The 25,335-nt window shown below is 38.3% G+C and overlaps 1 protein-coding gene across 2 annotated transcripts in view; it reads left to right on the forward strand.

Moving 5' to 3' along the window:
• The first annotated feature begins 289 nt into the window (after positions 1 to 289).
• The window catches only part of ESR1 (estrogen receptor 1), a 160,012-nt gene continuing 134,966 nt past the window's right edge, over positions 290 to 25,335 (forward strand). For both annotated transcript variants that reach the window (XM_084203463.1, XM_084203462.1), the window contains exon 1: positions 290 to 329. In XM_084203463.1, the coding sequence (XP_084059589.1) occupies positions 305 to 329 (25 nt within the window). In that variant the 5' untranslated portion in view covers positions 290 to 304. The remainder of the gene's footprint in view (positions 330 to 25,335) is intronic.

The following is a 25,335-nucleotide window of genomic DNA, read 5'->3' on the forward strand; positions in this document are numbered from 1 at the left end:
CTGGTGATTTACTACAGCAGTTAGCAGGTTTAGTTACGTACCGACACAGGCTGAGATTTATGAATTTTCCCATGTGCTGTAAGGGTAGCTGATGCCAGATTGCAAAGTTCAGGGCATTACACATTTTTCAGCACAGCCTAGGTTCCCGTCTAAATTTACCACCTTCTGCTCCGTGTAATCATGCCCACGATAGGTCTTCTCTTGAAAATGTGTTTCTGGTTCAGCTTCCTTGCTCCCGAGACTTTTCTATTTTGGTTTCCAGCGTCATGTGATCCCCCTGGCCAGTGAGAGCCCCGCAGAGGGAATGGCAACAGCCTGCTGGGAGCAATGTAAGTCAGAAAAAACTCTTGGTTTTTGCAGTTTCTGTCCCTCACAGTCAATTTTAAATGCTGCTTTCACCCTGAACCTTTGCTAGGCACACCCAGTTATGCCTATGGAAATCCTTAGAAGTTGGGTGTTTTGGTTTGGATTTAGTTTTTACTCTTTCAGATGTTATTTTCTTAATATGTTCCTTTTTTTCCTGTGTCCTGCAGTGTCGCTGAGAAGCCTAAAAAAGCAACAGAAAACAAGCCACAGGCATTTCAAAAGTTGCCTAAAGTATGTTTTAAGGTGAATGTTTCAGGTGTAGTAGTACTTTGTTTAATGTGTGCTATAGACAGTGCCATAAATCCTGTGCTGCCGTCGCCAAAGAACAATGTGACCCCCCTGTCCCGTCCTCCAGCCCCTCAGTCAAAATCCTTCTTGGAGGTAGAAAGACAAGAGTAGATAAAACAATCTGAAATCACATGTTAGTGCCTTTACCAGTTGGCTGAGACATAATGGGGAAAGGACTTATTTGAATTAGAGGGTGGTCACACCCAAGGCAGTGTATTGTTTTTCTGGTATGAATGAAGTGAAATACTGTATTTCGATCTCAGCTGATGCTGAGCAGTACTTATACACACGGTATTGAAACCATGCATTTAGTGAGATTTATCATTGGAGTGCTTCCTGGTACAAAGTAAGAGTCTGATCCTTCTATTTTTCAGCACAGGTTCTGAACATGGTAGAATTTATTTGGTAATTACTGAGTAATTTTTTCTCTAACTGCATTTTTTTTTTCTTGGATAAATATGATTTTCCAAAAATCATTCTCCCCCATGGTTGGATATATATGTTTTACTTATTTTCTGGTTTTGGGGTTTTGGCTTTTGTTTTGGTTTAATTTGGTTTTCTTTTGTTTTTCTTTCTTCCAAATTACACATGTCTTCTTTGGAGTTTACTTTTAAGTTTTGGAATTAGTGTTTAAGTATTGCTAAGCCTATTTTAAACTTGGGTCCCTAAGTGATATGCCTTGATTTCATAAAAAAGTTGGAGAATGAGTGCTTGGAAAAAGGTGTAATGAAATAAGCTAGAATCTTTCTATTTCCTTTCATGGCCTACAGCATGGACCTCCTACCACAACACTTGCAGGTACAGAGGCCATTACTGAACATTTCTTTATTTTATTTGTGTTTCTGATCTATACCCTAAGAACCAGGCAATAGCTGAAGGACTGTTGGAAGACTTTCTTCTCTTTCCCCCTTCCCCAAATTAATTCAGAACAGAGAAATTTCATGTAATGATTACACTGAAGTAGAAAGAGCATGTTAGGTGTTCAGTTCAGTTCTCATCATCATAGGCACTGGAAAAAAGTCCCAAATTCTGTGTTGGTTGAATTGTTGCAGTGTCAGAAGAGCAACAGCATCTCTCTGTAAATATCTGACTGAGAAACTGAAAGCAATTAGAACAAACTAGATGAAATTTAGGAGCCAATCTTACAGAACTTTAGTTTAAAGTTTTGTGTTGCTGGTTTTGATAATAAAGTGAAGCATGTTCAGGACTGAAGATGGTTCATAATCTAATGGACATTTTTCTTTAAATCATTATAAACAAAGTTCTAACCCAGTGTTGCCTATTTGCTTTCACTTCATGAGTTTGCATGCTACCAATGTGCAAATAATGGGCATTTTGAGATTGCAGCTGGATTTCCTGTTGCTTCCCACAACATAATACTCATGCTTGTGAACAGAAGCTTAAGAATTGTGCCAATCTTGTGGCAACCAGAGAAATTGCAATAGGTAAAATATAATGAGTTAAATGAGAAGATGTGTGTTATCACTTATTTTCTTCTTTTTTTATTTTTTCCCCCTACTGATTTATTTACTTAACTTTGTGCTCATTAGTTGTCTTTGTTTCTGAAAAGGAACATACAGGAAGAGAAAAATAGCATACAAAAAAAAAGGGGGGGGATGGTGGACAGTAAAAAGCTTGGCTACGAGGAGATTCAAACAGTTGCACAGCTTTCCCAGGGAGGTTGTGGAGTCTCCATGCTTGGGGATACTTCCAAGCAAACCCTGTCCTGATCCTGAATAACCTGCTGTGGGTGCACCTGCTTGAGCAGGGGGCTGTGCTGCATGACAGGGACTCTGAGGTCCTTCTGAGCCACCGTGATCCCATCAGTCTCAGAATTCCCCTCTGCCATTTGGAGCTGCAGACAGCACTGTTACTCTGGGGAGAGATCAAGGGTCATGTGCAGACTTTAATCTTAGACTGTCACTCTCCTAGGTTAGACCTTGTCCTTTTGCTCCTCCGTTGAGTCATTCATTCATTTGAGAATCACCTTTGAATGACTCAGTTGAGTCATTAATCATTCATTTGGCAGGATGGCCATTGTTTGTCTTGCTGCCATGGCCCAACACACCCTGCCTGAAATGTCACTGCCCAGCAAGGGATGGCACACGGAGAGCAGCCTACTCCAAGGTACTCCAGGCAGCAGCCTTGAATTCCATGTCTTTTGTCTGCTGTCTCCTCAGGCATGGAGGAGACACTGATGAAAAAGGGAATGAGAAAAGAGTAAAATTAATGGGAGTACTGTGGGAAGAGTGTAAGTAAGTAAAGGGACAGAACCAACACGAACTGAGTTCTTACACCCCTCTTGCTGCTCTACTTGAATCTCGCTGTGGTGTCTCCAGAAGCTGAGGAGGGGATGTGGATTGCACAGGCTGTGCCAGGGCTTGTGGAAGGAAGGGAGGAAGAAGCAGATCTCACAGGAGCCCTTGGAGGCTGATGAAAAACATTAAGCCCCAGTCCCATACACTGTATGCAGAGTTGTACTCTAGAGACCTGATGAGTGGTAGGTACAAGGGAACATGAGATCACTGGGTAGGAAGTGGAAGTGTGAAAGCAGAGAAAAGAGAAAACAAAATTTTAATTTTTTTTTATATATAGAAAAAGCAACATAAAATGCACATGAAAGGAATAGATAGTTCAAGCAATACCTTTCATATTAACATACGGATATAATTTTAAGCAAAAATGGCAAAAACCAATAGCTTGACTTGAGTTTTGGAAAGATTATTTTAAATCTCTTTCTGCTGTAATGCTGTAGGTGATGATTTTGCTTAAGGACTATTTGTCTTAATGAGATTTGGAATGCTCATCCTGAAAGCAATTGTCAGCATAAATCCGAACAGGTGACTGTGAATAAATTCAGACTGGAGCTGGAGAAGTAGATGGGTGCACCCTCCTGTCAGAAGGGTAGGTTAGGACTGTCACTGCTTACAACAGGCTCAGGGAGTTGCCTGAGTTACATTTACAGGTAATGAGGGTTTGGTAGCAAGGATTACAATCATTGACTCAGATGTCTGTACCTGTTTCTGGCTAAATAGTGTAATTGGAATTTAGACTGCATTTTTTTTTCCTGAAAAAGACACATTTTAAAAATATGACAATTAATTTTCTTAAAATATTATTTGCTTTTGTTTTTCTTCCTTTTTGCAGAATAATGCTATAGATAAGTGGAAAATAAATTTGTGCAATGCTTTCTTGAAGATGGATATGAGCAAGGGTGAAATACTCCTTTGTATGACTTTTAGAGAAAAAACCCCACATTCCAAGTAGCTAGAAGCAGCTCAGTCTGGCATCATTCAGTTGATTTTTGCAAACTAGTCTGAGAAAGAAGACAAATCTGGAGGAAAATATTCTTAAATAATTACTTGATATTGAAATATTTGCTATATCTGCTAGGTGTTTTTTTTTTTTTGTGGATAGCATTTTGTATATTTGCATATTTTTTTGTCTGTAAAAAGCCTGTTTCTATATTGCATGCTGAAAGTTATTTTATTTATAATTTCACTAACCTATAATTTGGGTTGTTATTATTTGCTTTTAATTTTAAAATAATTTCTGTTGTTACAATTGCTTACTGCAGACAAAAGAACAGAATATTTTTGTTCAAGTAGGTTTGAAAATCTAAATGGTAAAACTTGGTTAATTTTCTTAAGTGGAAAAAGTATTTGATTTTGAAAAAACATTTTTGGTGGGATTTTTCTATATTTTTCTTAATGATCAAATAAAAATAATAGTTTTATACAAAGTCCTTCAAGTACTAAAAATACCGTTTGTCTTGATTTTGATTACTTAAAAAAATTGAATAGTTCAAGGAGAATAATCTGCAATGAAACAAGGCTGGAATTTTGTTTTGTTTTTTAAAGAGTCCAGTTGCAGATCCATATAGAGATATTAATTAGTATTAATTACTGTTCAGTTCTAACTAGCTTTCATTGACAATTTTTATGGCTTTCAATAGCACAGTGATTATGGTTTAGATCTGCCAAGATGCCTTGGGAATTATCATAACAGTCGATTCAATTTTTGTATCATCTGTGGCAGCTAAACATAAACACCATATAACTAAATCTGGTCAGATATGAATTTTGTCAATTTTGCCAAATCACTTAGTTTGAAATCCAAACCAACAGGAAACGAAAAATCTTCTTTATATTTTGAAGTCTTTGAAACTTGTTGGGTAACTTCAGTGTAACTGCCTATAGTTTTGCCTTCTGTGTTCTTCAAGTGGAGATAAACTGGTTGTGCCTTCACAAATAGGGTCACTGAGATAGTTTTGCAATTATAAGGTATTATACAGAATTTCACTGCTCATTTTATTGGCCTCATCAATTTTGAGGTAGTGGACTTGAATGGTATTTTTGGTTGCACATTGCTATATGGCTGTAAATCAACAGCTTGCTTATCCATTCCAAAATGCCATTAATCTCAGACTGTGCTGAGGCAAGTCCATTGGCAGCTGTTGTCAGGTTGTGCTCCCGCTATCCCAAGAAATCATTCAATTGCTGCTTGTATTGTCTTCCTCTGGCTTTGCCTGAAGAGCACCTTCAATATAGGCATTGATACCATGCTTGGAGACACAGATTTGGATGTAAAAGCTACCCTGAACTCTTAATTTCTTGCGCTCATTAGAAAGCTGGGTGCATTTAATAATATTTTTGTCCCAGATAGTCTGATTGTTCTCCCTTGTCAACCTGAACTTTTTGTCTTTTAAACTGGGCATATTTTTCTCTTGTCCTGTCGTGTGTGTTGCTGTATCCAGCTAACAGCAGAACCTTCCAATGGTGTTTCTGTATTTGCTGGTGTACCAGTGCCATGGCCAGGGGGCACAATGCTTGTTGTAGCTTCTTGTCAGGCTGAACAAGACTCTGGGCCCTGTGTCAGGCTTTATTGTCGTTGCCTTAACTCTGGCAACCAGCCTGCTGCTTACACTCAAAAGGTGTTGGCCAACAAGCCCTTAAATTCTAACAGTACACTTTCTCAAAAATGATGGCTGATCAAAAATTATTAGATTTTGTGCAGTACGCTTCACTAAGTTCTCAACTCCCAGAAAAAACTTCTCAAAGGTGCTGGCTAACAAGCCACAATACATAATCAAAGGTGCTGGTTAGCAGCACCACTGCTCAAAGGTGTTTCATAAAATGCCACAACACCCTTCCACAGGCTTCCCACTCTCAACAGCAAACTTCAGTACTGAGTAGAATACAATAGCCAAGCATTGCCCATGGCAAAGCAAGGGAGGAGAGAGATAAAGACAGAAAAAGGAGAGGACAAAGACTATCAGCAGTCCTTAGATCCTGTGTTGGTCCACATGGATAGACTGGAGCTGGGAAATACAGTGCAAGTGAAAGAGAGAGGAAAAAGAGAGCAAGGAGGCCTGATCCCCTTCTCTTTATTATTAAACTGGCGCACACCTCTTAGTGTAAAAGATGAATAGTTAATGTACAGGTGTAATAGATTTTTTCAGCCCTTTGAGCCCTCCTGCAGGAAGTGAGTGGAGACGACTGAGCTCCAGTGTCAAGGTGAGCAGGAGGCTGGCTCAGCACAGCACTGCCCCACCTCTGCAGGACCCTCTCCTCTGATCACATCTTTCCTCTCTTAACACGGTCATGTTTGAGACAAGGCATGCCAGTGCTTGGTCCTGCACTCCCTCCTAGACACACAAATGCATGCAGGGACCTTAAAGCAGGAGGGCTTCAAAGGCACCATCTGGATGAAATTTTGTCATTACATGCATCATGGAAGTTCATTATTATTTCCTTAACACTTCATTTTTTTGTGAGGCGGTCTTTTTCTTAATAAAGTGTTTGCTCTTGCTCCCTGTCACAGTTTCTATGCCAAGTGTCCATTGCAATCAATGGGAAACCAAATTTAGAGAAAAAGGGAGGTTGACATAAGGAACAGAAGATTGCTTTCATAATTCCTTTTGGACTTTTGACAAAACAATAGTCTTAAATTTTGATTTGTTTTCTTCCTTTATTTATTTTCTCTTGAAACCTAGCAACATAAAGGATACACTTGTAGAAATGCATTTAAAAAGAAAAGAGAGAAAGCTGAGTCAAGTGAGACTCAAGAAGCTTTGTGAAATAGATGTCAAGTCAATTATGATATTTTTCTTTTTAAAATACGAAATAGGCACAAACAACTAATCTTTTTTCCCTCAGGGATTAAACTGAGGTGAGTAAGACAAGCTGTTCAGCAAATTTGATCTTTGGTAATTTAAGGGATTGAAACCTAGACAAAACATTGTACAACTCATTATGTTCAAGGTAAAGTTTTTGTTCTTGGGAAATGTATAGTTTTTGAATTGAACTCATATCTGCTGCTTTGGTGTTGCCAACCCTTCAACCCAACCTGTTACCACTGTAAAACAAACAATTGTAACAAATACTCAGCCATCTTAGGTCCTCCCATTTGGATATCCAGATTTGGGTAGGACCATGCCCATTGTGTGCTGCAGTCCTGGCATGGCCTTCCTGGTGGGTTTCCAGACACTGGTGCCCATCCCTGTGAATTGTGGCAAAGTTGTGATGAGACAGTGAGGGTCTGGTGTCCTGGTTGGCATACAATGCCAGACATATGCCTTGAGACTGCCCAAAGAGCCAGTCTTGTGTCTCTGTGAGGAGTCTGTCTGTGTTTGGTACACTTTTGGAGCAGAGTTTCCTGTCTAGTTTACTCCAAATGAAATTTGTTTTTTGCACATACCAGCTGCTCTGTAACCCAAGCTTCTGAAGGAAATTTCTTTAAAGCCTCACTACTGCTGAGAACAAAACCAGTATCATAGACACAGATTATTTTTGTTAACAAATTTCCTTCCCTGTTTTAGCTAACTAACCTGTCACTACGTTGTCTCAGTCCTGGATCTGCTCTGATAAGACAAATAACTTCTTATGAAAGGCTGGACCTTCAGGCTTTAAAGCTACCTTTGCTCTTACCAAAACATAATCAAAGGCAAAACCAGGTATTTGGGATATAAGTGGAACATTCTTTCTCTTAAGAACATCCTTTAAAACTCAATCTGTCTTTAGTGATTGGAGTCTAGTGTGTGTGAGTCCAAGGTTTCTTGCACACAAAGCAGTTCACCTCTCTTGAATCTAAAGACAGCAGAAACATTCTGCATTTAAGCAGAAACTTATTTCTGCTAGGTAAGGCACTATCACTTGCTTCTGCATAGACAAAACTCATCTGATTCATGCTGGTAAGTTTTTGCTTCAGTGTCATTTGTTGAATCCAGCCTAAGTTGGATGGCTAACCCAGCACTGAGCTGTCATAGCAACCAGATCGTGTAATTTGTTCACGGTGCTTATCCACATTTATCTTAGAGCCCAGTTAGGCTGTTTTTCCTCTCATGGACAGGCTGATCTAGAGCTTCACTGTTCTGTCAGCTGAGAGGCTTGTAATTTCCATAGCAAATTTATTTGCAGTGCCAGCTTTCTTTTTTTGTACTAAATACCTTATAGGTATTGATGTTTATGCCTAATGTATTTATAGGGAGTAATCATCTTCCTCTGATCTTGGTGCTTTTTAGTTTAAGTAAGTTGAATGTTTAGTCATTGTTTGTTTAGTATACTCTTTAGCCCTCAGGTCTTTATTGGATTCCAACTGTCATTTCATCCCATATTTTATATTGTGAAATCCTTTTCCAACTCATTTCAGTTGGCTCTCACTCTTAACTACCCTAGCATAAAAAAAAAACCAACCCTTGCAAGTTATTTGTCCAGCCTTTTTTGGCTTGGCTTATTGGATTTTTACATTCAGTCTGCCAGAGTTTTATTTTGTCTTTTATTGTCCTCATTAAGACAACATCTTCAGAATTTTTTTGGAAGGCCCGCTTCAAGTAATGTCTTACATTGCTGGTTAGCTGTTTTGGTTTTCCTTATATTTCCTCTGCATCACTCAGTATATTCTGTGTACTACCTACAAATATTTGCCTTTCTGTTTGTCTGCTTGGAAGTTCCTTAATTGCAACTTCTTCATTTCCTATTTTTTCCAATCAAGCAGTGTTTTAGGAGATTTGTTGGCTTTGCTTTCTCCTGCATAAATTTAAGGGTTTTATAACTGCTGTTAAAAACTGGCTCTTTGGTAGCAAAATTCCAAATTATGAAGCCCTGTCAAATTAGTATTTGCTTATTTTGTGTGTTATGTGTTTGTCTGCTCTCTGAAGCATTTAGAGATGGCTAAAGGTTTTATTTTGCAATCATGTACAACTTTGATATTTACTTGATTGCAAGGGACCATTTTCTGTCTGTTGACATAGTTTGTTTCATCTCTGGCAAATACATATTTGCCAAATACATATTCTGTATCACTAGTCACCAGCTACGACATAGTTGGAGAAATAAGGAATAGAAACACTGTACTGGGCAATCCCTTCCCTGTTCTGCTCAGGGCAGATATGTTTGAATTGTCTACCTTTTTAAGAGTACCATCCGTGAGTCTTCTTCCCCCTCTCCTCTCATCTGCTCAAATTAGTGTCATGCAGCTGAATATCTTTTGCTGGTAAGGATGCTTTCTGACAGCTAAATTTTGTTTCCTGCTATTTATTCTTCATGTCTTCTTATGTTGTGTTGTATCATGCATCTACTGTGCTATTTTCTTTTTATGTTGTACTCTGAAATATGCCAGCTAAATATGCCCTAGTGACTTTATCAATTGCTGTCAAGTTCCTAGACTAGCTTAGATATTTTATCTTCTGATACCCTCCAATCTGGCAATATCTTTCTCATTGGTGTGGTGACCAAGTGACTGAATTTGATAAGTTGGGATGGAGATTCTGCACATTTGAAGAGCACGTAGTTAAAATAAAGGCACTACCTTCTTGCACATGAAGGAAGAAGGCAGCACTGGAAGAGCCTCAGCAGAGGTAGAAACTTCTGAGTGGCCAGTGCTGCTTAGGTTTCTCACATCACTGTTTCTTGCAGTCCATCCTGCTGTTCTCCTCTTGTCTCTGCTCTTGGCATCTGGTTGCTGTGAGGCTTTGTGAGACAGACCTGGGGAAACATCTCTGCTGTAGAGTTTGCCTTACAGACTGAGCACAGTGCCTTTCTCAGAACTTGTGTGACTGAAAACACCTGCCTTGACCATCCTTGCTGACTTGTTTTGTAGCACCTACAAAACCTACAGGAACTCTCCAAATATTTTTGAAATATAGCTGGGTGAGGAAAGCAACTCTGCTTCAGTACTTAGTATCAGTCTGATATCAGCATGGCATAGGTTTCTGATGGGCAATTATCTGTGCAGTCAAAAAATGCTGTTCATTTATAGTCTTTATGTGTGCATTCCCAGTAGGAAGTGTGTCAGTGATAAGCAGAGGCAAATGTGACTCTACTTGCTATTCTGTTTCTCCCTACTGAGCTGTATTATAACCGGATTATCAAACTGCATGGGCACAGGGTAACATTGGCAGCTCCTGTTTGGCTGTCTGCTAGTGCTGAAAATCTTTGTGAGTCACTTCTCCTCAGGACAGAGCAGTATGTCTAGCAAATGGCTTGTTTCACATGCCTTCCTCCTCCCCACCCCCCATACATGCTTTTATTTTTAGCTCTAATGGAAGTTATGTTGTTTTCCTGAAGGAAGGCTATAAAACATTCCATGTTCTATCCCTTGATTAAAAGCAGTATTTTTGTATTCATTATTCCAAGTACTGTATTTTTCTGCACATCTGGTTAGTAATGCTATTATTCTTGCATTCATGACCCTGAAGAAAATGTGAACAAAACTGTGAATAGCACTAGAGAATGCTTGTTGCTGATTCTTCTCCATTCATCACTGCATTTTTTAAGTGTAGTAAACAGTGTTCTTTCATTTTATTATGTGGCAATTTGTTTTGCTGCATACTTTAAAAATTGTTGGAATGTTGCATCACATGTCTTACAGTAGGCAAAATATATTACACAATGCTACTGTTCTTATCAGCCAAAAATATTAAATTGAGATTTAGTCAGTGAATTTAAGAAGAATCACGTTATACATATACCTAATGTACCCATATAATGCTATTGGTTGATGGTATTTTATAAGTCTCTAATACTAAATTACAACCTTGATTTTCTGAACCAGAACAGACTTACTGAATGCTGCTGTGGGGTTTTTTTGCATTACTGTTATTGAGAATACCAGTTTCATTTTAAGAATTGTCTGATGCTGATATTAGGATTTCTTTTTTTGTTTCCTAAATACTTTAGGAAACAGCCTTCTGTGCCTGAACTGCTGCCTTATTTTTGTGTCCCTTTGATTTAGTAATTAATTATTATTTAGATTAGTTATTAATTTTTTAATTCCTGAAATACTGCCTTTATATCTGTTTTCACTCTATGATGATATTTACTGCATATGTTTAATCTTGCCATTATCATTTGACTATCTAAAATTTTATTATCCCAAAATTATGATTAAATTTTTTAATTTTTCACTTGTTCATCTTTTAAACCAAAGGTGAGCCAAGTTTTAATTTTCCTTTTCTAATTTTCTGAACTCGGATATTTTTGTAAATTATAGCTTTTCCCAAGAGCCAGTAAAGTATGCTTAAAAATTTTTCAAATGCCAGTTTAATAACTCAAGGCAAATATTTGCTTTCAATTGATTTTAATTCTTGTTTCTTTCATGCCTGTGAAACTATTCCTTCAAAATGAGAAAGGTTTGGTGTGTGCTCGTGTGTCTGTGTGTGTGTATATATATATATATATATATATATATGAATTATTTAGTCCTTGCAGCTTAGTTGTTATCAATTGCATCCCTGTGTTTGTAAACTTTTTTTATTAAATTATTATCTCTTCTTCTTATGTGTAATGATATGTAATTTCCCCAAGTTGGATCCAGCAATTTTTGATTTGAGAAATTACTTTGTAGGATTTTAAGGTTATCCAAAGATACTTTAACACTGAAAATTCAGAAGAAAGTGCCATGTGACAAGGATGGCTCACACACTATATTTAATTTTGCTCAAGTCTTCTGTCAAACACTTTTATTCGTTCTTTGGATATTATTCTTTGATCTGTTACTTTTCTTTCCTTGATTGTAAATTCCCTTGTCTTTCAACAGACATCACTAACTTTATTTTAGTGTGCTTCATATATTTAATAACATACTTTACATTAAGAACATAAGAGCTTTTCTGGACCTATGCCCTGGTTTCTGCTGCCTTCCTTTTTTTATGAGCACTTTTATCTTGTGCTTTGCTTTTTTATAATTCATTCTTCTTTTTGTGTTTCCTTGCCTTGTCTACAGATCCCACAACTCTCATGCAATTTTCTTTCTTGGCTTCTCTTTTTCCCAATCCTCCTTTTTCAGTCTTTTACTTCTCTACTCACAGTTAATAGCTCTCCAGAATGATGTACATTGTCAAGGTTACTATTCTTGACTCTGTGTTCATTTAGTGTCATACTAGTATCAAAACAACCTACCTTGAGAAAGTACCTGTCCTACTGAGCATGTGTGTTCAGTGGATTCCACTGGAATCATAAGGAATGCAGTCATTAACGCCCTTTCCCCTCCACCTTGTTTTTATTTCTTATGTAACTTCTGGATTACAGTATTGGAATTAAGTAAACTGTGACCACAGGGACTGGTGACATTTTTTCAGCCTGTTCCCTTTGCCTTCATGGAAGTGCTGATACTGCTATCTTAGAAAAAGCAGTCAGTGGTGACATGAAGAAATACTACAAATGAAATGAAGAGCACTATTACAAAATGCTTCCACTGTTCTGCATTGTCTGTGTTCATAGATACTTGCAAAATCATTGACACTTGTGAACTTGAAACCATGAACCTTACCCCATCTGGTAAATGAGAACATTGAAATGACTTCCTACTTAATGAAACTTGCTTTGCTTCTGTTCTTTCTTTCTTTTCTATTCCTTCCTTCCTCCCATCCTCATAATAGAGCTGTTCAGTTCTTACTGAAATGACTGTTAAATTGAAATAGCAAAATAACTCGCCTCTAAGTTGCCTTCTAACTTTGAAGCATATTAGCCTGTTCTGGGGGTACATGATTGATGGTTTCAGCAATTTTCTTCATTATTGCTTGGCAACCAGAACAGGCAAGTTCATTTTTTGTTCTGTTGATGGTATGCCTTTGAAGGAACAACTTTCTTATCTTAGTTGACCCTGATGTGTCAGCCTGTGAGGTAAAGAAACCTCCCCTGTCTGTGTTATGTTTTGTATTTAATCTGTTGGTCAGTTTACAAGCCAATGTGAAGCCTAAAGAAGACACACTCCATCTTGATGAAGGATTTATTGGTCTAATGACACGCCCATAGAATATTAACATAGTAAATGATCATGAGGAATACTTGAAGCAATGTTGCTTGTCTTTGGAGCCTTCTTTGTCCTGGAAGCAAGCAGGGGAAATGAAGGAAGAATTCACCACTGGCTGAGCTGAACTGCTCCCAGCCCTGCTGTAAAGATGCTCTGGTGGTACCTGCCATGGTTTGGCTCAGACTGGAAGGCACATTCAGCTGTGCAGCTGCAAGATGTAATCCACAGGCTCCACAGGCTGAGGCATTGCTAGTTGTGTGCTTCCACACTATTTCCCTTCAAGAAGATGTTGTGTGGTTACCAGTTACTACTCGAGACCTGGTTCAGAAAGGAACCCTTTAGTCCCTTTGGTGATGGACTTTCTACTGGCTGACATTAACCACATTTTTTCCTCTTGCTCATTTCCTTCTCATTGTTTTACTTTTTGCTGTCTCTCTCTCTTCTTTTGTTCAGGCCTTACTTTCTTCACTGTTCCTCCATCTTCCTTGTACCATCTCAGGTGGTGACAGTCCTGACCCAGACTTGCTGTCTGTCCTGTGTGGTAGCTCCCTGAATGTGTGCTGCTCCCTGATTCCTTCATGGATAGCCCTCATTCCTCTTGCTGACAGGGTCTGCTGAAGGCAGAGGCTGTTGGAAGGTCTCTTCAGATCCTACAGCTACCAGCTTTATCACATCCACAGCTCTTGGCAGTGGCAGGAAGGTTTGCCCATGTTGTCTTGAGAAGGGAGGAGAAGCATAACCAGAACAGTGACATCTTCACATGTTGCAGAAGTCTCTGACTATTTTGTCTGTGTTGAATGGTTTAGGAACTTTGATTAAAATTTCATGGTTTGAAAATGATTTTGGTTACAAAAGTGTTTTCAGAGAGTACAAAAGTCAAAAGCATAATTCAGATAAATTGGACAGCTTTCAATTTCACAGTAAGTCAAACTGCCACAAAATCTCTGAGGAAGAGGTGAATCACAAAGCTGCAGTTTTTGTAATTACCTTTGAAGTATCTCGTTTTTTCCCCTTTGGAGAACTGTTGCTTCCTTTGAGTCTGGACACATACCACGAAAAACTTAAACTTCATTTTTTCATGAATATATTAACACGTGTGTGTGTATATCCATATATATATATATACACACATATATATGTGTATATATATATACACACAGATATACACATGCATATATGCGTGTGTGTGCATACATAAACACACACATTTAACTCTTCCTGTCTGTAATGGCGATGCCATTAGCACAAACTAATGTCATATATCAGTTTTGAAGAGGTGCTTCTTGTCTCTGTCATGGTTTGGAGACGGTACTCCCCAGTTTAGTGCTCCCACTGAGGTTCTCCAAACCATGTGCTGCTTGTTCCCTTTCCCTGTCCTGTTCCCTGTGGCAGGCTGGAGATGAGAACTGGGGATACAAAAGGTGTAGATCACAGGCTGAGATAAGAACAATTTACTGGAAACAGCAATGAGATAAGAAAGCCACCAGTAATAGCAGCAATACTAATGACAGAGGGTACAAGAAATGAATGATTCACATGAATCCCTTGACAACAGACAGTACCTTACTGCTCCTTCTGCTGTGCTGTGTTAATCCCAGAAAGGAGCCCTTCCCCTATCCCTGGAAAATGATGGGAAGTTGTATAGAATACCCTTGTGTCTTAGCTATGTCACCTCCTGGCTACAGCCAAAATTAACCCTGCCCTGGTCCAGGACAGGTTCTTACTCCCCTCTTTCTTTTCAGACCTAAAACTGTATTTTGGTTTTGCTTTGAAAAGTATTGCTATAGTCAAATTTTATTGTTTCTTAAATTGGCATTTAGTGTAGATTTCTGGTTGTTTTTGTTTGTTTGTTTGTTTGTTTGTTTGTTTGTTTGTTTGTTTGTTTTAGGTTATTACAGGGCTTCCCAGGCACTTTTCAATAGAATTTTTCCTGCATTTGAGTTAGGAAAACAATAGACACTCATGCACACATAAGCTTTTTCAGATTATTCTCACATGGGTAGAGAAGAGGGTGTCATCTTTTACCTGAATGGCTTTTAAAAAATTACATAATAGCTTGTTTCTTGTAAAGATAGCTGGAGGCTGAATGTTGTTGGATATAAAGGGCTGAAGTATTTATAAAAACTGTAAAAAGAGACACACACTTTATTTATTTATTTCTTACTTCTAAAGGAGCCTGCCACAACTGAAAAATTTGAAATAACAAGAATGAAACCAACCCCTGAGTTGTAAGAGAGCTCCAGGAGAACATGAGAACATCTGGCTTAGTCTCAACCAAAGACAATCAGCCTTATAAATGGTGGTAATTTATGAATTTCTGTGTATGAATAGCAGTTTCATAATAGAAATATCCTTGAGATAGCAGATGGAAACACATTAAGGTCAGAAGCTTGCAAAAAAGATGCAACAAGGGGATAATTAACAATTGTAAAAGATGTGATTCTCTAGGTAACTTTCAAGGAAGAGATTTCCTATTAGAAAATCCACTCAGACACACCAGTCATTGTGTTAGTGTAAAGTTTATGAAAAGGAGCAGTGTTTGAGAAGAAGATAGATTGTCTGACTGAAGTACAGGACTAGGAAATGAATTTTCCTGGATCATTTTCACATGCACAGGTGAAAAAGCTTTGCATAGCTCTTGTTCTCTACTATTTGTTCTCTACTACTCTTGACCCATTTTCTGCTCACTCTTAACTCTGACTGCTGATAATTGTGGGATTCCTAGTAGTCTTTCTCATTGTGATTTTTTAGGTAGATGGGGTAGGGTCAGATGGCTGTAATATGAAATTTATTAATGCATATTGACATATGCAGCTGATATTGCTATAGTGATATGAAGCCTTGTTTTAAGAGTATTAGTGGGCACATGCGTTCTATTGATAGACACATCCTTGAATCTTTTAACATTATGTCTTCAGTTTATTGTTGGCTTTAAAAGTCTGTCTACTTTTTTGAAAGATTCCTAGTTCTTTGCAAAACAGCTTCTGTATCAATCTTCTCAGACTAAAGCACCGTGTAGACACCGTGTGAATTTTTTTATTTCCAGACATTTTTGCTTGGGGATTTTTTGCCTTCTCCTCTCTTGCCTGTTTGTTTGTCTGGGTATCCCTAGCAACATCTTTTACTAATGGAAAGAGGCACAATGCTTTCTGTAGTTTCACTGTGATTGAATCAGAAATAGAATTTACTTGCAAAGGATTTTAAGTTTTTAGTTTCACTGTTCCTATTATTATCCTGAATTTATTATCCACTATTTAGTGGTGTGTATCAGGGGGATATACAGATTTCTAATCTGTTTTTTCCAATGCTGATATTGCAACCTTACCTGGAATTAGGAAGTGGAATAGTCAGTTGTGTGTCGTAGGATCTCTGGCTCTGGATTGGATGAAGAAAATATTCCCATTTATATTTTGTATAATTGCGTATTATGGACTGCAATATTTAGAGAAATAATTTTCCAGGGTTCCTGTGAAAATTCATTGTGTTCTCATTATGCTGCTGAGGAACTCTCCATAAGAATTATGCTCTCAATTTTTGCATAAACTCCCTTAATTCTGGAGGCCAGGGGGTGCTATAGGTATATGCATTATAATCTATGTAGGTTCAATAGTCAATATGTAGACTGTTGTGCTTTTAAAATTTTGTTGCCGTTCTGAATTCTGTGCGTTATTTCTTAAAGGATTATTTTAGTGGCGTGTGTACGTGTGCCTGCACTGCTTTCTAGTATAACCTGTATATATATGCATCTTACTTATAACTGGTTTCTAGTATAACTTTTATATATATGCATCTTACTTATGACTGGTTTCTAGTATAACTTGTATATATATGCATCTTACCTATAACTGGTTTCTAGTATACCTTGCATGTATATGCATCTTACCTGAGTGAGGCAGTGCAAAATGAGGCTCAGGCCTGGAAGTTGTGGTCTAGGAGATGATGGACCTTATACTCTAAAAATATGATTTCTTTTCTTAGGAGAAAAAGCTTTCAGCATGGAATGAAATCGGGGAGACCACCACCCCCTTGGTGGTCTCAGTAATTGGTGTTGACAGCAGAGGCAAAGAATGCAGATAAAAGCTACATTTAAAGATATGCAGAAAAAAAATATATGTGTAGCCTTATGTGGGCTTTGATGTCCTTTTCACAGTTGGAAGATTTTGAAAGAATAATTTTCTTAATCAAATCTTTACTATTTGAAAAGAAGTTTTATCACATTTAAATATTGGGCAAGGTGAAATTATTTGAACTATGTATTCTGAGAATCAGTTAGTTAATAAAATACCTGTTACTCTTTTCCTCCTGCTCTAACTATTCACATATGTAGGCAGATAGGAAGTGTGTGAGCATAATCAGTTTTCATAAAGTAATAACACAGCATACACAAATTTTCTCATAGCCTGAGTGCAAAGGAGACATCAGTAAGTTCACATAGAGCATCTCTTATCTGTTTTTGTTTGTGTGTTAGAATATTTGATGAACTAATAATTAATTAGTAGATGATCTGTGGATTGCAAGACCTGGGCCAAGTTTGTTTTTTTTTTTCCAAAACCCCATTTTCCCAGAAGTGCTTATTTGAGATTACAAAAATTAAATCCTGGTCCTCTGGGTTTTAAGCACCTTTTTATCATTATTTTCAATTTCCTTTTCTAGTATGCCACATTATTTTACTGACTATTGAAATGTAATACAACTGATTTGAAAAGGTGGTCATTAAAATAATATTTTCCTTATTTCCCACTGCTAACAGTGCAGGACTAAATCTATATATCATTATTGAACACCTATGAACACATGATATTGAACACATATCACATATGAACGTGTTCTGCAGACACATATGATGCCTGCTATCTTTCTATGTATATAGTTGTGCATATCTCAATGTATTTACCCAGAGGCTTTAGCAAATTTTTTTGTGTCCCGCCGGCTTTGTCAGACTTGCAAGTCTTTTTTTGTGCATTTGAAAATCATTTCAGGTGCGAAGGACTTTGGAGCTGACTTTGTATTTAAAACAAAAATTAGTTGCTAATACCTGTTTAAAAATGAGCGGACCACAGGCAGAAAGGCGATGGGCACAGTTTATGAACGTTGACATTGCATGAAAATAAATAAGGCGGTGATTTCACTTTGTGCACAGTCTGCTAGCAATGTTGACTCGAGACATTCCGGCTGTCCTGCTGGTGATTCTCACGGAGCAGCTGTCACCCCTTCTGCAGGCAGACTCACTGGCTGTTGAACTGTGCTGGAATCTGGATCAGGAGCAGATCTAAAAAAAACTTAGTAACTGTGAGAGCTGTGTGTATGTGTGCATTTTAATCTTGGATGAGGAAACGGTGCAACCTGCCAGCAGTACTTCTGATCCCGCTGAAGTAGTGGCTTAGGTTTAGGAAGGAACTACCGGAAAATGGAAGGCCAAGACCCCTGTAAGTCAGAAAATAAGCATTGTGGAAAGGAAATATATTATCAAAATTCCTCCTTCTTTGCTCCCATTGAAGACCATGTGCTTGAGAGCATTGTTCAAACACTTCTTGAGCTTTGTTAGGCTTGATGTGCTGACCACTTCCCTGGGGAGCCTGTTCCAGTGCCCAAACACCCTCTGGGTGAAGAAACTTTTTCCCCTATCCAACCTAAACCTCTCTTGACACAACTTCAGGCCATTCTCTTGGGCTCTGTCACTGGTGACCACAAAGAAGAGATCAGTGCCTGCCCCTCCTCTTACCCTCATGAGCAAACTGTTACTGCAATGAGATCTGTCCTCAGTCTCCTCCGGGCTGAACTGACCAAGTGACCTGAGCCAGGTTCTCCTCAAGGCCCATCACCAGCTGGAGCTGCTTCCAGGGTTGACTGGGAGTTGATAAATGTCACAGTAATGGTCCTCCAGCTCGGGGCACTGAGACCTGAGCTGGAGGACCATTCGCTGGTGGTCTCAGTCATGGGTGTTGACAACAGAGACAAAGAAGGTGTTAAACATCTCTGCCTTTTCCCTGTTTGTGAGGTGACCATGCTCATCCTGTAATGGGCCAATGTTATTTTTACACTGCCTGTTGCCATTAATATATTTGAAAGCACTCTTTTTGTTGTCCCCCACGGTTCTGTTCAGATGGGCTTTGGTGGCATGCATTTCCTCATTGATGGCAAGCACCATCTTTGTATTCTTCCCATGTCACTGAACTTGCTTCTTCTGAGCATACATGTTCTATTTTTTGTCCTTATTTTCAAGAGAAGATTCCTGTTCAGCCAAACTGGCCATTTGTCCTCTTGAATTCTTACATTTGGGAATTGGCTGCTCCTGTACCCTTAGGAGGTGATGTTTTAAAATGTGACAAGCACTGATGGACCACAGCACCAGCAAAAAACCTATTTCCAGGGGCTTATCCCACCAGGTTTCACTTATACCACTGATGTCAAATCTTTGGGACTGGGCCAAAGCCTCAGCTACTCTTGTTTGTGCCTCATGCCGCCTGCATCAGTGTAGAAACATTTCAGGCGTGGCACAGGGTAGCCAACACCTCCTGAAGCAGATTGGGGGGTCACATTTGTGCTCATTTCCTCAAGTTTTGGCACACCATAAAGGTGCAATACTTCAATAAGTAGGGTACTAGAGAGATGAATTTAGTAGTGATGGAATAAATGATTATGGAGGTATTTTGACTTGGAACCATTAGCTATGACTAGGGAGATTTTCTCTATTGATCTGTTTAAAAATTGTACGTGTCTGCCTTCACTGGTCATATTGGTACAAAAGGGGTTTCTAGTGGCCAGACTCTGACCTGTGATGTTTGTGCATGTCCTTTTTCCCTGAAGGCAACTGGTATTAATGCAACTGTCTTTAGTCTGACATGTATCCAAAATGAGGGGGTTTTTTTGAGGGGTCAACTTCAAGTCATCATCTACTTATCTAAAATCTATTATCTACTGTTATTTGTTACCACATGTGTTTGAACACAGTACATTATAAATGCAGTCCTTTCCTGGAGGACTGACCTTCATCATCTGGGTATGTCAGGCTTTTTGTTTTTGAAGGCTTTTTGTTTTCATGGTTTGGTTCAGGAAGAGAAGTGGGAAGCTAGACAGAGCAGTTTCAAATAAATTCTTGGTGACCATAGGCTTTTTCAACTGCAAGTCAAGAGGAAGTTCAGAAAACATTTTAAGTAGAAGACTGTGTTTGTTGTGGTTTTTCTATAAGTTTTGCTTGCCTTTCTTTTCCCTCTTTACATTTATTTTTGGAATGCTGTTTTTATGAGAATATGGAAAGATTTTTTTTTTTTTGATCATGCAATTTGATACTTTATGGCAGATATCACAACACTCCTTCATGTGTCAGACAACGTCTACTGGCACATGTTCAGAATGTTGCCTGAGAAACAATGTGTTCTTTCAATTGCTATTAAAGTATGATTTCAGCAGTGTATTTTAGTAGAACAAGGTATGTATAGATACATGATTCCTTACTGCTAATGAGAAATATGCTTTTAGTTCATTTTTCAGTAATGTGTCCATCAAATAAATACTGAACACCAAGCAGAAACACGAATACTACAAAATTACAAGAACTGCTATTTCATTCTTAGTTCAGCTTTCTTGTTTATGCAGAATATAGGATAGAATTCTAATGACATGATTGCATGATATTTTTTGTAAAATTTCTTTTTCTGGCACAAAATACAAGAAGCATAATTGATGAACATCTATTCCATGTTTCATCATTATTGTATAATATATAATAAAGTCCTTCTTTTAAATATTGCTGTTAAAAATTATGGAGATCAATAACTTTATGAATTTCCTTTAAGTCTTTTTTGTGGTTTAATATAAGACATTTCAAAATCACTGAGGACAAGAGAACAGTATTATTTCTATTCTATTCTATAAATCTTCTATTTAGAGGTCATGGATGGGACAAAAATTAGGTTAGTAGAATTTTGAGACCTGATTTTTCTCAGAACTTAGCATTATAGAGCACTATAAATATTCATATTTAACCCTGAGGTTTAAGTGTCAATCTTAACTTCACCTCTGATTTACACAGAAAGTTAAAACTTACAATTGAGTGTATTTAAAATAAGATGATGAAATAATTTGTGAGATATTACTCCTGAGGTTGCAAGGCTGATGCTTTTATCATCTGTCAAGTTTTAAATATTTTGATTGTATACTGGCAAAACCAGTATCTGTTATTTGCAAAAAAAATGATGAGGGGTTAACCCCAGTCTCTCTTCAGTTTGATGCTAAGCTTTAGACCACATTTTTAAGGAAGGAGAGATTAAAAACTAGGTGATAAAGTAAAAATGAGTTAAAACCAAAAGTTTATTGTGCATGGTAATCTGATTATTTCTTTGCTAATATATTTTCCAGACTAAGAAAACCCAACTGGTTGATCAACATTAGTTGAACTATTTAGGGAAAAATCACAGGAAAAAGATATTAACTAGATTGTTGAAGATTAAAATCCCTAAAGCATAAGGTCTGCAGTAACTGAAGTGTACAGTTTACTCAATTGTAAAACAGAATTGTAATGCCATCAAGTGAAAGGCAAGTAATTCTGTCAATTATCCCTATAAAATGAGATCTCCCTGCCTGAAGTCAACTAAAGAATACTTCAAGTCAGGTGTACTTAGATAAGTTTAGGTGTTTGTAGGCATACATTGATGTAGCAGTTGTTAGTTGGATGGTTATGAATGGATACCATTGGTGCAGCTGTAATTGAGTCAATACGCTCAGGTGTGTTTCCGTGGATATTTCAGGGTAGAAAAAAAATATGGATATACTGCAGTTGGTCCAGCAAAGGCTACAGAGGTGATTCAGGGGTGTCTGAGGGGTAGAAGAAGCTGTGTCTGTTCAGCCTGGAGTGGAGTCTGAGGAGCTCTCATCAACGTGTATGAGCACCTGATGGGGGAGTGCTCTGTACACACATTATATAGACAGGAGGAAAATGGAGCCACATTCTTCTCAGTGGTGCCCAAGGACAGCAGGTGGTGGGCACAAACTGAAACACGAGAAATTCTACATAAATAGAGGAAAAAAAGTTTTCTTACAGTAAGGAGGGAGTCGAGCATTGGAACGGGCTGCCCAGAGAGGCGGTGGAGTCTCTGCCTGTGGAGATGTGAAAAATCTCTCTGCACAGTCTGTGCAACATGCTCTGCCTGCCCCTGCTTGAGCATGGGGGGTTGTACTAATAGATCTCTCAAGGTCTCTTCCCCTCAGTGGCTCTCATATCCTGGGATGTAGAGAAATATCTAGTCAATTGTATAAGGTTCTGCATTATATTTTATGTAATTTTTGTTCAGGTCGCGCATATGCTAGAAAATTGGTTTGAATTGGAAGATGAGCAAAAAATTTATAAACTGTAATTTGAAAGGAAGAAATCTGGAAGAGGCATGAGAGATATGACAGAATACTCTACTCTGAATCAAGGACTGTAATCTTCAGGTAATGGATAGTGCTATTTAAGCTAAAATGCAGTAACCAAGTTGAAAGTTGGTATGAATGTAGAGGTTCTTAAAATATGTGCAATGAGATTCAAGAATAATTTTCCTCTTAGACTGTGAGATTTTAGCTGGTAAGAACTATCTAATTTGATCAAAATGAAGTAAAATTTCACAGAAAAGCTGAAGATCCTTCTAACTTAGAGCTCAAACTCCCCTGTTTTGAACTCTGAGACTATAGAAGTATTTGAAATGGTCAGTAAAAGGACAATGCCTGTACTTTTCTCAGTGTTGTCCTTGGGAACATCACAGATTATCCATGGAAAAAGTCATCCTGTGTAAAGCACAGCAAATCACTGCAATAAATTTTATCCCAAACTGTTTTAAGAAGCTGAAAATATGAAAAGAGCTGTTGCACAACCTAATTACTGGCAGCGTCACTAGACTTTCTATAATGCTTCTTAAATCAAATAATAATGTTTTGTTAGAGTCAGATGCATAACTGTATGAAGTGGTAAGAATTGCAGTATGTAGCAGGATAGAACTATTTCATGTGTATCACTACTGTTCAGGACACTTGAGGAAAATAATTAGGTTTATTAGAAGGACTTTTGGTTAGCTAAACATTTGTGCTTGTTGGGATTTGCATAAACAGATACGAACTTAGAATGATTCTCTGCTCATGACAGTATTTGCCTGTTAACATTCCAAGACAATGTTCTGAACCTAGGGTCAGTTCTGGTGCACTCTAACCAAGTGCTGTTGAGAAGAAAAAGTCACTTTTATGCTTTTCCCCCTTTTCTTGTCTTGCCCTGAGGCTGTGCAGCCTCTGGACAGACTGTGGCTATTTGCACATTAAGACAGCACAGCCTAATTAGAGCGCACGGCAGTAGCTGGGAGCCCATGGGATAAAGGACAAGGCACACTGCATAGGTGAAAGCTGTGTTGTGGCTTCTTCTTTCTACATGTGCTGGAACCTCTGCAACTGAAAAAGCTCAAAGATAATCATGCACCTTCCCTTCCTTTTAGCCCAGCCGTGTTGCTAGCAGGGAGAAGGGTGAGAACCATGAGAGAAGGAAAAGCAAATGCATATGCTTCCTCTAATAGTCTCCCTGCCTTCAGTTAATTTAGGGATTTGAGGAGCCAGGTGGGGCTTTTGAGAATTTAGTGAACTTTAGTGCAGTGATTTTTCTCAGCTTTCTCTGTGTCCCTTAGAATCCAAGTAAATTTAGAAGGTCTTGAAAATAATTTAGCAATGAGCTCTCTGTTATGCAAAAAATTAACTCTTGTTGTTTTGAACCTGGCTCTTAGTGGTTTCATTTCATGCCCTGTGGTTCTTGTACTGGTAAAAAGTCAAAATTCTTCCATTTTCTCCATGTCATTCATGATGTGGCTGCTCTGTCATGCTCCCTCTAATGTGCCTCTTTTAATTTAAGAGTGCAATCCCAGTTTACTTAATTCTTCATCCCTCATACAAAGGAAACATTCTGTGTGTTCTCCAGACCTTTTGTCATCCTTGGTTATCTTAAACCTTTTGTTTACTTGCATTTACTTCTTAGGAGGAAGGGACAAAACCTGGTATTCCAGGTATAAAAAACCAGATTTATGGCAGAATTCTTTGTTGCCTGTTTGCCAATAATAATGTATGAAGTTAGATTTGAGAGTGTACCACTCATTTTTATAACATACTTACTTAATTCTGGAGTTTTATAGCTGTTCTGGCTGAGATAATCTGACTCTGGCAATTTTTTTTTTTTAAATTCATTGTTTCATATCTTTCTATAGCCTGTTCTACACTCAGCAGCATTTCAGACAGATCTTTTCTTGCGTTGCTCACAAAGCAAGTTTGTGCTTCCTTTAAAAGCTGTGTAGTTATTCCATGTACTTTTGCAAAGGGCTGCTCTTCTTGCTCTAGTTGCTGTTTTTAGTGCCCTTGGCAGGTGTCTGCTCTGGTTGTGTCTCAAGAACAATGTAGTGCTAATTTTACTTTAGTTGTTTGTCAATCATTTTTCTGGCCTGCCTAACAGTGTGCTTGCACCTAATCTCCCACAGCTCATCAGACTTTCTGTTTTCTTCCTCTAGACACGACTTCAGCCTTTGGAAGTTTTTTTTTCTTGCATATAATCTACTCCCTTTCCTTCCTGGCTTCCCTCTGCCCTTTCTCAAGCCTTTCCTTAAGTGGCTCAGTTCCTGAGATGGTGTCCTCCAAAAGCCACTTCTAAGGATTTAGTTATCTCAGCTCTCCCTGTGTGTTTTTAATGTGGCTCTTTATTTTTATGTCCTCTTGGATCTGAGGGCATTGTGGTGGGTGTTTAGAATTTCATGCCCCTGCAGAGATGTCGTCTGTAGTCATGTAATTGTTGCTCTTCTGCACGGACTATGAAGGAGTGCAAGATTTTTGAACCAAGTCATGCACTGCATCTTTTATTGAGGGCTATCTAACTATTAGCTCCATGAAACAATAATAAAAGGTGTTATTTATTTGGTCATTGTATTGTAGTCTGATACATTTTCTGTACTTACATAGAGATAGCCGAAATTTGACTTTATTGTCATATTTTCTGCATGTGTTGCCTCATTTCCCTGAGCATGCCAGAGACCATGCCACTATTCCAACAGCAGGCTCCCAGGCTCCCATTCATCCTTTTTGTGTAGGCTTGATATTTCAAGCCCTAGAGTCTGTGCTACTTTTTGAGGTACTCAGCTCATCTATTTGTTTTCATTAGGCTCTCTTTAACCTACAAAAGTGTACCGTGTCTGCTTCTGATAAAGCTGGTTGCTTTCCTGTTTCCTGTGTATTTTGTATGCTAGCATCAGGGGTTATTCACTAGTTTCCAATATGCCCAGGGTGTTCATCCCTTAATTTTGAGCTAGATATGGCAGTGCTATCATCACATTTCGTATGCCTTCCAGTATTTGCATGGAAGCACGTGTACCAATTTTTTTGTTCTCTTGGCACTCTGTTTAAAGTGCCAGCTTGTTTTCCTTTTTGCCCATTTGA

Source organism: Fringilla coelebs (genome assembly GCF_963513975.1).
Source record: "Fringilla coelebs genome assembly, chromosome: 3".
NCBI lineage: Eukaryota > Metazoa > Chordata > Aves > Passeriformes > Fringillidae > Fringilla > Fringilla coelebs.